Raw genomic sequence first — 12,800 nt, 5'->3', positions numbered from 1 at the left:
AGTGGAGTTTCTCTTTAAATATAGAAACTCTTCATTTAGAGTCATTGACTCCAATCACAGAATAAGAATTGCTAGACAAGTCACAATGTTAAGAAAACTTTGCACAGATTTGTTGAGTAAATAATCATACAAATAGACAAAACGTGGACAAACAGAAGGGCAAAGGCACACTGTAACAGTGTGGGTGCTCTCATAGGGAGATAGAGACACCGAGAGATAAACGTGCAGACACACACAGAGAGACAGAAACATAGAAACAGAGACAGAGAGATCCAGGTAGAGAGATACATCCAACATGATACCCAATGAGATAGACACAAAAAGAGAGAGAGAAATAGGGACAGAGACACAGAGAGACACAGAAAGAGACAAGAGAGACACACCAGCACCTTGGGCTGCTGGGGTAAAAGCAGGGGGTCTGGTTTCAAAGGTATGTTAAAGATAGATGCTTTGTATTTGGCATTCACACCTAATGTTACTTTGGGGGTTTTCAGATAATAATACATCCTGCCATAAAACAGAATTTTATCCTTGAGGTAAGGAGGTGCCATGCTATCTGCATTTTGGGACAGGTAGCATAGATTTGCTATTGAAGACATTCATTCAGTAAGATGTTAATTCTTGGGTGAGAAATGCTTCCCTCAGTAAGAAATGCATTTCTTGTCTCTCTCTGAAGCAAAGATAGCACTTCTGAGTTGCTTTCACCAGGCCTAGTAGTCCTACTTCATTTCTCCTAAAATGACTTTTGTTCCCTTAATTTTCAGAAAAGTACATGAAGGAATATGTTGTATTTGCTGGTAGCTGATACCTCCTTCTCCCCAGTCTTCCATCTTCCATTTCAATTTGCTTTTCCTTAATGGAAAATTGTATTATTTTTATTTGCATTTTATCATATACTTTATTTGATGAACTGTGTATTCAGATATTTTTCTTGCTTTTAATTGGGCTGTAAAAGTTCATTACAAATTCTAAATATTTCAGATATGTCAATTGCAAATATTTTCCCCGATAAGTCCCATATCTTATTTTCATTACAATGATTTTGAAGTCGATTTTGGAAATAAAACCTTCAATTTCACAATTTTGTGTACTGTATAAGAACTTTTCTTGTACCCATGGTCCCAATATTTTTACTTATCTTTCTGTATACATTGTACAACTTGAAGATTTGCATGACATTGTATTATCTATTCATTATTATATCGTGTATGTGATGTGAAGTTAGGGTGGACAATCATTTGGGTTTGGGGTGTTTTTTTTTATTTCAGTGCTAAGGTTTGATTCAAGCTCTTATGCTTGCTAGGCAATCTCGACCTCTTGAGCCACATATGCAGACCTTTTGCTTTAGTTTGTTTTTCAGACAGGGTCTCATATTGTTGTCCAGGTTGGTCACAGACTACAAATTCTATTCCAATTCCCAAGTATGTGGGATCACATGCTTGTGACACCACACTAATTCTTTTTTTATAACTATTTTGTTTGTAAAACTGGCCTTCATTTATTCATTGAATCACCTGAGAACCTTGTTGATAATCAGTCATTCATGTAACTGTGGAGCTATTTTTGGACTCTATTCTGTCCCATTGATCTGTATGCCTATCCTTGTGTCAATACTATGTTGGGGGTGAGGAGGGGTGCCAGTCCTGGATATTGACTTCAGGGCCTGAGAGCTGTGAGTTTTTATACTTAAGGCTAGAACTCTATCACATTTCTAGCTTTTGGGTGGTTAATTGGATATTAGTCTCACAGGCCTTCTTCCAGGCTGGCTTCAAACTACAAATCTCAGATGAGTCTCCTGAGTAGCTAGGATTACAGTTGTGAGGCACTGATGCCTGGCCAATACTGTGTTTTCTGAAGAACTCTTGTTTTAATTATAAATCTAATCAGAAGGTTTGCCTGGCTATTATATGATTAGAGCCTTATAACTGTCAAATCTCTAGCTTTAAACGTTTCAATATAATGGCCATGTTCCTGATGAGTAAATGGAGTCTTGGAGAAATTAATTAGCCTACCCAAGTTTATAGTTATCAATAGATTTAGTACTACAATACCCCTAATTCCTAGTACAATGTTCTTTCCCTGCACAGCTAGCAAAAAATAGTGATGAGAAACAGTCTCACATCAGTGGTACAATCTGATATATATATATATACTTATATATATATTTATATACACACACATATATATGGAATTTTTTTCAAAATCAGAGACTCAATAATATGTAGTTCAGCAAAGTACTTAAAGTTTAGTAATTTCAATCATTTCTTGGTACAAAATACATATTTTAGTTTTCAGTATTTGCCTTTCTGAATGGTGTATTTAGCATAGCTGACTTTTCTATTGCTTTTCGGGTTAATTGGATTCTATTTGTAATCCTAATCCAAATGCTAATTAGGTATGATATAGAAGGGTTCCTTTCAAGAAGTTAAAGGTTCTTGCCCCCCCACTTTTACTGGAAATTTATTTGATTGGATTTTTAACCTTGCAAAAGTTTTCTGTTGTCGATTTACTTAAACGGCAGCCTCTGAGTTACAAAATAATTACTTTCTGTATTTTTTATCACTTTATGCTAACCTGTTATTTATTGTCTTTTTAATTTGATTCCTTTTTTAAGAATTTCATTGTGTTTTGGACATGGACAGACCAAAGGTTTACACATGGTAATTTCATTGTTTGATTTTTTTTTCTTCAGAATGAAGAAGTCAGATTCATTGAAAATGAGCTGCAGATACAAAAGCAAAAATACTTTAAACTTCAGAGTTTTGTTAGAAGCTTGATACTAGCTATGAAAGCTGATGATAAGGAACAACAGCAGGTAGGTCCCAGAAGAGACTAGTAAGCTGCAATGTATCATGATGAAAAATGGCATGTCACTCTTGGGTTCTTCATCCTTTTTTCATTTTTATTCATCATCTCTGCTTGCCATGGAGGAAGTTGTTAATTTATGAACCTTTTAAACCAGAATTTTCTTAAGAGTGGATGTTAAGAATTTCCTGCTATTGTGGAAAATCCAAATAACTGATTAATATGCTTTATTAATTCCAGGCTAGCCTTTAAGAGGAAGAAATCAATTTTTAAATGAATTTTGGGGCTATTCCAACTGCATAGCCACATTTTGTGAGTAAAAGTACTGAGGCATTTATTTACCTCTTCTGGATCTTATTTATCTGCCAGCTACAATTAGAGTACACAGTTGATATATTGCTCAACAGTAAAAATAATAAAATAAAAAATATTGTTAAATGCTTTGTTACCATAATGCATCACCTTTTAAAAATGTAAGTAAAGTTACTGCTCCATAGAATAGGTGAAGTGCATTGTTTGGTACTATAACATGTTGTGTCCAAATTCCTTCAAGTCATATTTTCTATTTCATATCTTCATTGATATCTATGTGCTATTTACACTTGAAAAAGAATTCTGGAATTATATTCAAAGTTATATTTAATACTAAATAACAACGACGGCATTTCCTACTGAATAGCATAAGTAGATGCTGAATCCCTGTTAGAGGAGTTCTGTACTGGGCAGAGTGAGACATACTAATGATTATTTACTAAGAAGTCTCTGTAGGTTTTCTTTAGCAAGAAATATTAGGAGTGCAAAAATCCATCCCTTATGCCCAAGCAAGACTGTACATACATAACGCATCTAGAATATCTCAAGGGAAAAGATTAAAGTCTTAACATCCAATAATTCTCCCCTTTTTCAAAGAAAAAAAGGCTTTATATATTTAACTGGCATGTTGAACCACAAAATTTAAACTAGAAGAATATTCTCATGAGGCTCATGCCAGTGTGTACATTATGTGTCCAGCTTCATGAATTTCATTCCTTCAGCCCTGAACACATACATACATAGCAAGACAGTAGCCTTCAGTTACTGTTGCCAGCTTTATTTAAGTAGATTGCTTCATTATGTAAGTTAGGCTTATTGCAATGACATACTGAAAATGTGCTTACTTTATAGATACCCAAAGTACCAATTTTAAATGAAAGAAGTGGTAGTCTTGAACATGATCCTAAGAGTCATAAATTTTAAATAACTGTTAAAAAAGCATACCACAAAATTAGGTCCAACCTCAGAATAACTTTGATTGTGTTTCTGGTCTCAAAAATCATAGCATGGTTTGAAATCAGTTATATGACTGGTTAGCTTGCAGTTATCTATGTCTCTTGACATCTAGAAAAAGACTATAAACTCTATCTTATTTTGTAATTTTAAGTTTCTCTTTGACTTGATTCTTTCTCAAAGATCAGTAAAAGAAAAAACTGTTATTTTTGCTTTACTCCTACTGGTCTATTGTTGCTCTAATAAATCACTAGTGAACTAAGATATGGAAAAATACTTGGCTAAAAGAAAAATTGACAAAAAATTGTCCCAAATGTCACAGCCTGTACAATCGGCAAACAAAATAGAAACCATTGATTTTCTTCTTGAGATTGACAGAATAGACCTTAAAATATGATCTCAAAGTATAAAAGGCCCACGAACCTGAAATTCCAGCAACTGGAAGTGAAAGCAGGAGGATCACAAGATCAAAGCTGGTCTGGACTGCATAATTTCAAGTATAAATAGAAATACATCTATAAGTATAATTATATTATATACATATAATATGTAAATATTTGTGTATATGCATATATATTTTTCTTATTTATATATGCATTTTATTTATAACCTGCTTATATGTAGTAACAAACAGTAATAGTCTATGAAAGTAATCTAGTGATCTCTTAAGGTCTTGATCTTAACATTTAGAGGATTAGTTCTGGAAATAACTTTTATTCTGCCTAATCAAAATGAACTATTGTATCACTGATTTCTTTTATTGTAGTGGGCTTGATCTCAGGGCTTGGGCACTGTCCCTGAGAATTTGTGCTCAAAGTTACTGCTCTACAACTTGAGCCCCAGTTCCTCTTCCTGAGCTGTTTTTGAACCACGATCCTCAAATATGAACATTCTCTGTGTAGCTAGGATTTTAAGCATAAGCTACTGGTACCCAGCTGGATTCTAACTTTTAAAAATTTTAACATCTATTTTATTAATCTTGGTTTAGATAAATTGAATGAGATGAATGATCTATAGACTATTTTGGCCATGTGAAGAAATTCAGGATTTTAAGAAGTATGATTCTGTGTGACTGAAACATTAGATGATACCACATTTCATTTTGTGTTTGGTTATTTGTTATTTCTTTTTTTAATTTTATGATTTCAAAATTAAAGCAATGCTTCTAGCATTTTTCTAAGTCATTAGTTATAATTTTTATTATCCTTGATATTTCAGGATATGGCCTTAGCCAGATCAATTGCCATTCTTAATTCTCCACTTTGAAAAGGAGATGAGAAAGGTTATCATTTAGAAGCTAAAATGTTCACATCTTAGTACATACAATGAGTGTTTTAGAGCCTGATCGTGTATACAAAAAATTACTATTAATTTCTTGATAAAGATGATACTTGGTCAGAATCTGAAGACAGTTGTGATTGCTAAAAAACATACACTAAACAAAATTGCATCTGAGAATGTAGCTCAGTGATATAGCACCTGTCTAGCAAGTATGAGCCCTTGAGTTTGATCTTCAGAACAGAAAACCAAAGAGAAATGCCTTTAGACTCCTTAAAAAAAGCAGTCCGAATGATTATTGTCATCATGCAAACATTTGTTTAGTGTTTCAATATTACAATTAAATGAGAGACCACCAGAAAAATTTTTAGCAAACTTTGTACATTCACAGTACCATATTCTCCCTGATCTATTAATTATTTCATGTATCTTACTCCACTCATTTTAGTCAACTTCAATGATAAAGAAATGATGAGTCTGGCCCTGGTAGCTCACGCCTGTAATCCTAGCTACTCAGGAGGCTGAGATCTGAGGATCCAGGTTCAAAGCCAGCTTGGGCAACAAAGTCTGCTGTGGTTCAAGGGGTATCTAGAGCACTAGCCTTGAGCTGAAGAGCACAGGGACATGGCCCATACCCAGAGTTTAAGCTTCATGACTGACAAAAAAAAAGAGGAAATGATGATGCTTCTCTAATGTTTAGATTTCAATTTGAATTGGAATACAGTTAAATGTCCTAATTCACTTGGCTTTCCTTTAATGTAAGCCCATGTTAAGTGTTAATTTGAACACTTTTTACTCTTTAAGAGAACAATCAAGCCAGGCCTAGTGGCTCACACCTACAACTCTAGGTATTCCGGAGGCTGAGATCTGAGGACAGTGGTTCAAAGCCAGCCAGGGCACTAAACACCTGAGTCTCTTATCTCCAATTAATCACTAGAAAATGGGAAATGGGGCTGTGACTCGGTGGTAGGTTGTTAGCCTTGAGCAGAAGAGTTCAGGGACATCGACCCAGGCCCAGAGTTCAAGCCCCAAGACTCCCCTCCTTGCAAAGAACAAACTTAATAGTGTGATCTGATCAGCCAATACATCAAAGGCTCCATTGTGCCTGGACTAGGTTCATGATAGTTTATTGTTGTAGAAGAGAATGGTTGTGTGTCAGGCCGGGAGTTTGGCCTAGGGGTAGAGTGCTTGCCTAGCATGCACGAAGACCGGGGTTCGATTCCTGGGTACCACATATATAGAAAAAAGCTGTAAGTGGTGCTGAGGCTCAAGTGGTAGAGCTCTAGCCTTGAGAAAGTCCAAGGAAAGTGTTCAGGCCCTGAACTCAAGCCCAGGACTGGAAAAAAAAAAGAATGGTTGTGTGTCATAGTACTGTAACCCAGCACCACAGAAAACATCCTGAACCTTTATGTGGTTTTACTCTATTAATATTTTTCTTTGCAGTAACAAGTTCATGGGCATCTTAATGATATAAAATAAATCACAGTATTTCCCCCCACACACATAGAAGCCAGCTTTTTGTTACACAGACTGACAAAAAAGGAGAAAGTTTTAATCTGTGCTACCAAGCAAAAAGTATAACATGCATAGCTCTCACATCTTTTAATAAAGAAAATAGAAGTATATTGTCTTATTTCAACTGTAGATTTTGTTTGTTTTCCAACATGCCTAAGTCTTTCTGTTCTTTAATTGGAGAGTGGCAAGGTTTCATTCGTATCTGTTCCCTTGATCCTTGTTTGCCACTGTACCCAAAGCCCATATTACAAATAATGCTGTGTAAAAATTGCCAGATATGCTACATTATTTTTAGTATTGGGAGCAGCAAATCAATCATTTATGTCCAATTTCTTCTGGTCAAGTGGGAATGAGCACCGTCAACCACATAAAACGTAGTCATTTATTTCTCTAGTAAAGATGCATGTTTTGCAAGTCCCTCTGAAATAATTAGATCATGGCCAAACAATTCACAGTTCTTGGCTTATCCTAATTACTCCAGCAGAGGAATGAGCATCCCTCCAGATATATCATTACAGCAGCCAGATTCACCATCTCCACTGGCCCTATTTGGTGCTTGCCATCTGTACATATGGCTATAGCCTAAAGAAATGGGGAAAATTACTCTTTTTAAATTGTTGAAGTAGTATAGCAGAACTTTCTTTTCTAACTGAGAAGTTTATCGACCCAATAAAGAACAAAATAGTCCTTTGTAATATGTTTATGTTTAAAGGATAGCCTAGTCAGACATAGATATTTTAATAGAGGACACAATTTTAAAGCCTGTTTGCAGTGATTAGTGAACACTCAAAACTGGTATGAAAATCACTTAGCTTCACTTGGATCAGAATAGTTGCTCATTTTCTTCCTGATTTAATCTTTTTTTTTTGTCCATAATGAGAATTGAAATCTGGGTCTGGATGCTATCCCTGAGCTCTTCAGTTCAAAGCTATTGTCCTACCTCTTGATCTACAGCTCCACTTCTGGTTTTCTCATGGTTAATTAGAATCTCATGAACTTTTGTGCCTGGCCAGGCTTTGAACTGTGGTCCTCAGATCTCAGCCTCCTGAGTAACTAGGATTACAGGTGTGAGCCACCGTGCCCCGCCCTGATATGCTCTTGTTATAGAATTCTACTCTACATTATCGACATTCTCAGTATTTAGTAGTTTCTTATTTCCTTAATAGTGTATGAAGAATGTTTCTTTTAGGTAAGGAATAAGATTCTGATAGGAAAATGGACATTTTTATATCCATACATTATATCAAAATGTGAGAATTGTACCTATTAATATACAATTTTAAAACTCCACTTACTAATCCAAAAAACATGTTCTTTCTGACTCAGGCACTGCTATCAGATTTACCTCCTGAATTAGAAGAGGTGGGTTTCAATCATGCCTCACCGGAGCCTGATGATACCTCATTCAGTGTGTCTTCTTTATCAGAGAAGAATGCCTCGGACTGTTTGTGATTTGAGGGGGAATATATGATGTAGTCTTTTGGCTACCTAACAGGTGTGCATTTCAAAATAACTACATTTTGTTGTCTTAATAGTATTCAGATGGAAAAACACATTGTTAAAGCAAATCTATTCTGTGAAGGAAGGACAAGATATGATGGCTACAGTGCAAAAAAATGCATGTAAAACTTAATAGCATTGTTTGAGAGTGTTCCTTTTCCAAACTAATAGAACTCTGGAAATTAATTTTGAACAAGTCATTTTTAAATTGACTATGTCTAATTTCTGAAAGAACTTTGCTTTGTTTTTATAAGAATCTTAGTATTAGTTTTAACCAGAAATGCAAAAAGAATCCTATGTCTACATATCTTACAAAATTAACAACACTTGATTTAGTATTTTTTGTAGCTATTACATATATCTTTCTTCCTCTTTCCTTTTCCTATTTCCCATATATACTTTTACTCAGGAAAATGGACTAAAAATTAAAGACATAACTTTTCAAAATATTTAACCTGGATGAGTCCTGGGATTTGGTTTTCAACCCCTATGAGAATTTGACTAAAGCTAATGACTGAAAACTGAAATGATTATTATTGTTGTAATTTTTGGTATTCGTCTATTATCTAACCCAAGTGAAGGGGTGAACATTATGGAAAGACAATTCACCAATATAGTCAAATAAATCTTTAAGTGTAAGGCAACAAAATGTTGTAAATGATAAGTCTGAATGGGAATTCTTTGTTGCTACAAATGACAAATATTGATAAGATTCATACTGTAATAGTAAAGTTGTATAAATGAGTTAGACAAAATGTAGCACAAGTATTTCAATTTTATCACCATCTTCATAATATTTTTTCAGTTCTTACATTTTATGAAACAGGAAGTCAAGGTAAGCCACTGAGATTTTTTTTTAATCTAGTCACTCAGCTTTGCCACAGAATTTACCTCATTTCCATGTAGGGCCTGTACAGAGCAATCAGCCAAGGATAACATTTTTTTTTAAATTTCGACTTCTTTGATGGTAAATCACAGCCCTCTTAATTTCCTGGATACTATTCTACAAATATATACTTAAAATGGGCATGAGATTCAATTGCTCTATTTGTGGGAACCGAGGAGCAATATAATGGAGGCAGTTTTTTGCACACCTTTCCTTCCATGGTATCAGATGTATTACCAGCACCCACAGAAGGTATGGTAATTTCTCCTTAAGCCCTGAGTGTCATAGATTGGTAACTTGGCAGCATGGAATTCATTGCATGATTAATATATCTATACCTAAAAAATGAAGTAGTTAGATTGATGTTTTAGTCATTTGAGTTTCAGATATTTACGATTTTTAACGTAAGTGCCAATTCTAATTAGGAATTCACTGGTACTAATATTATGAGTGCAGAAAGACCATCACAGTTTCTTTAACCTTGAAGTGTCCACTTCTCCCTACATCAATAAGTTCATTCTTGTTCCTTTAGTTTGTGAAATATTTGTTTAATATTATTGTCATAATTCTGCCATGGTTCCTCTGTTGGCAGAGATAGTTTACTAGTCAGGTGTATTCCCTTTTAACTTGGCAAACAATATTTAGTATTCCTTGCTGACAAGTCAAATTCCAGGGGAAAAAAAGAGCACCCAGTAACAGAACCTGATATATTAGGGTTTAATTTGTCAGTCATGTCAATCCCTTCATAAGAGAGAGTCCCTACTATTTATAGGAAAAACATTAAAATCCCTGTTGGTTCACATGAAGAATAGAGAGGAAAGTCTATGTTTTATCACATAGGATTTTATTTTTACATCTTAGAAATTAGCTAATAATTTAAAAATATTTTTCCAAAGTCCTGCTATAGAGAAGATACTGTGGCAACCATTGGATTTCTCAGAGAGCTGTGGGCTTAGAAAAGAATTATTTCTGCTCTAAATGGCAATGCATGCCTATAATCCAGCATTTGGGAAGCCAAAGCCAGAAGGTTGTCATGTTAAGTCCAGTCAAGGCTATGTAGTCAGACTTTTACTCAAAAAAAAATGTAAGAGGCCGGGAGTTTGGCCTAGTGGTAGTGTGCTTGCCTAGCATGCACGAAGACCTGAGTTCGATTTCTCGGTACCACATACATAGAAAAAAAGCCAGAAATGGTGCCGAGGCTCAAGTGGTAGAGTTCTATCCTTGAGAAAGTCCAAGGACAGTGCTCAGGCCCTAAGCTCAAGCCCAGGACTGGCAAAAAAATGTAAGAGGACTCTAGGCTATGTAATCAGACTTTTACTCAAAAAAAATGTAAGAGGAAGTTAATGAATTATTTTTACTACACTTTTCCAGGTAGATTCATAAAATATTTTTTGTCAGTCATGGGCTTGAACTCAGGGCCTGAGCACTGTCCTTGGGTTTTCTCAAGCCTAGAGTTCTACCACTTGAGCCACAACACCCCTTCTGGCTTTTTTCTGTGTATGTCGTTACTGAAGAGTCCAACCTGGTTCTTTGTGCCTGCTAGGCAAACACTCTACCACTAGTCCAAACTCCGGGCCCAATAAGTTTTTAAAGAAGAAGTTATAACTAATTTAAAGATTTGCCTAAGTGTGAGTTCTAGAAGGTATCCTGTTCTGCATTTTGGGGACACTACAGATTATTTTCTTGTCCCTGCTTCAAGTTCCATTATGACAGAAATTATGTAAATTGTAGTAATATACTTAGAATTCCTTTAAGCTTGGCATTTGTATTACACTACCACAATGCCATTTTTTACCATCACTGGAATTAAAAACATTCACAAAATAAAGGGTGACTTTTCTGTATCAGAAATCAAGGGTAAAACCTGTATCCGGAACAAACAACAACAACAACAACAAAACACATTTAGCAGATTGAAGTCATGCACCACAGATTGTGTGATAGTTGTCTAGGTCAGGCATATAAGTAAAAACTATTTCAAGTGAAGTAGTAGAAGAGCACTTGTCTAGTCTGTGCCCAGATCCTGGGCTCAGTCATGAGCATATTTCATACAGATAGTAGAAAGCAAGAAAAATACCAGCTTTTTATTGCTCTTCTGAATGTTTTCATGACTGAAGTTAAAAGTCAACTAGTGTTTCTTTCTTTGAAACTCTGGTAATATTGAAACAGGTCCTACTAGTGAAAACATCTCTCCAAGAAGTAGAAGCCAAGGGGAAACCAAAATTCTATTAACTACACTTTGATATCTGCTTTAAGATTAGTATAACCTAGAGATTTCTAAACAGGAAAGGTGTGAAAGTGCTTAATTTCCAAAATGTGAACAAAAAAATAAAAACGAACAAAAACCCAAATGTTAGTACTTTTCTCATTTTAGCAAAGCTAAAATTAGCCCAAGAAAATGAGAATTGCGGTTACTCTGGAAAATATGAAAATTAACGCATACATGGAAAATGTTAAAAGAAAACCTTTTGAAGGAACCTGTGGATATTTTGTTGTAAGGTCAGTTATCCACAGCAGGACTTTTGTACTGCCACTGCAGTCATGGGATAGAAATATTAGTTATTGTTGGATAAGGAAGGCCTGGGGTCCAATCACTTCCTGTACCCTCTGTACTACCAAGATCTCAAAGGATGCACAGGGAAGCCAGTTCTCCCAAGACAGAATCATTTATTGATCAGGTCTTTTGATATTCAACAGTTTCCTAAATTTGTAGGAGAAATCATAAGTGATAGGTTTAAAAGGAATGTAGCCTTTTTGTATAGAGACCATTAGACTAATTCCCCTGTGATTGTTTCCTCATCTAAACCTCATTATGTATGACATAATGTATGTCATATTTTAAATTACATCCTAAATTTACTTTATATTGCAGGGATAGAATACCAGGAATTTTTCTTATTTTTGAAATGGATTAGGTTTTCATTCAGATCCTAAAAATACAAAATTGTTGGAACCATTTTGAGAAAATTATCAGCACACTGTATCTTAATGATGGGTAGATTATTCTTTAAAGTTGACTTTATCCTTGGCAGACAGCTCAGTATCATCCCTTCAACCAAGCTATGCTCTGTAAATTCTATAATGGAGGAGCCTACTAACTTGTGAACCTACAATGGCCATCCCATTACTTAAAACAAGCCTTTATTTAGAGCAGATTTGCTAAGGGGCAAGAGAGAATAAAGTGATATTTTCATGAAATATGATTGTTCCAGGAAGGTGTATACTGAGTATATATATATTGCTTTGCATTGAAATTTTATTTTGCATTAACTTACTCAGTAATTCCTTTTAGCAATCCTGCATCGCATTTTACTGGTACTACCTCTGAAGCATTCTGTCACCTTAAAACCGCATCAGATTGTAATGTGAATTTTTGTAGGGTTTTTATTTAAACTTTTATAGAGGCAATAAATGATTTCCAACTAATAGATATCTATTGCATTCTTTTATGTTTATTTTCTAAGTCTTTGTGTTGTACTTTTCTCTTTAAAAGTGAATTATTTCCTATGTAAAATAAGGTTTTGATAAAAAGAGAAATGCTAAGAATAAT

The 12,800-nt window shown here is 34.9% G+C and overlaps 1 protein-coding gene across 1 annotated transcript in view; it reads left to right on the top strand.

Annotated features, from left to right (window-relative positions):
* The window catches only part of Hdx (highly divergent homeobox), a 76,425-nt gene extending 68,034 nt beyond the window's left edge, over window positions 1–8,391 (top strand). Inside the window, exons 8-9 of the mRNA XM_090326022.1 lie at window positions 2,693–2,815; window positions 8,191–8,391. Coding sequence (XP_090182148.1) covers window positions 2,693–2,815; window positions 8,191–8,316 — 249 coding nt within the window. The 3' untranslated portion in view covers window positions 8,317–8,391. The remainder of the gene's footprint in view (window positions 1–2,692; window positions 2,816–8,190) is intronic.
* Window positions 8,392–12,800: the final 4,409 nt, after the last annotated feature.

The sequence above is a fragment of the Megascapheus bottae genome, chromosome X (assembly GCF_031878675.1).
Source record: "Megascapheus bottae isolate mThoBot1 chromosome X, mThoBot2.hap1, whole genome shotgun sequence".
Taxonomy (NCBI): domain Eukaryota; kingdom Metazoa; phylum Chordata; class Mammalia; order Rodentia; family Geomyidae; genus Megascapheus; species Megascapheus bottae.
The sequence above is the reverse complement of the archived record's forward strand: the minus strand, read 5'-3'. Positions and strand labels throughout refer to the sequence as shown.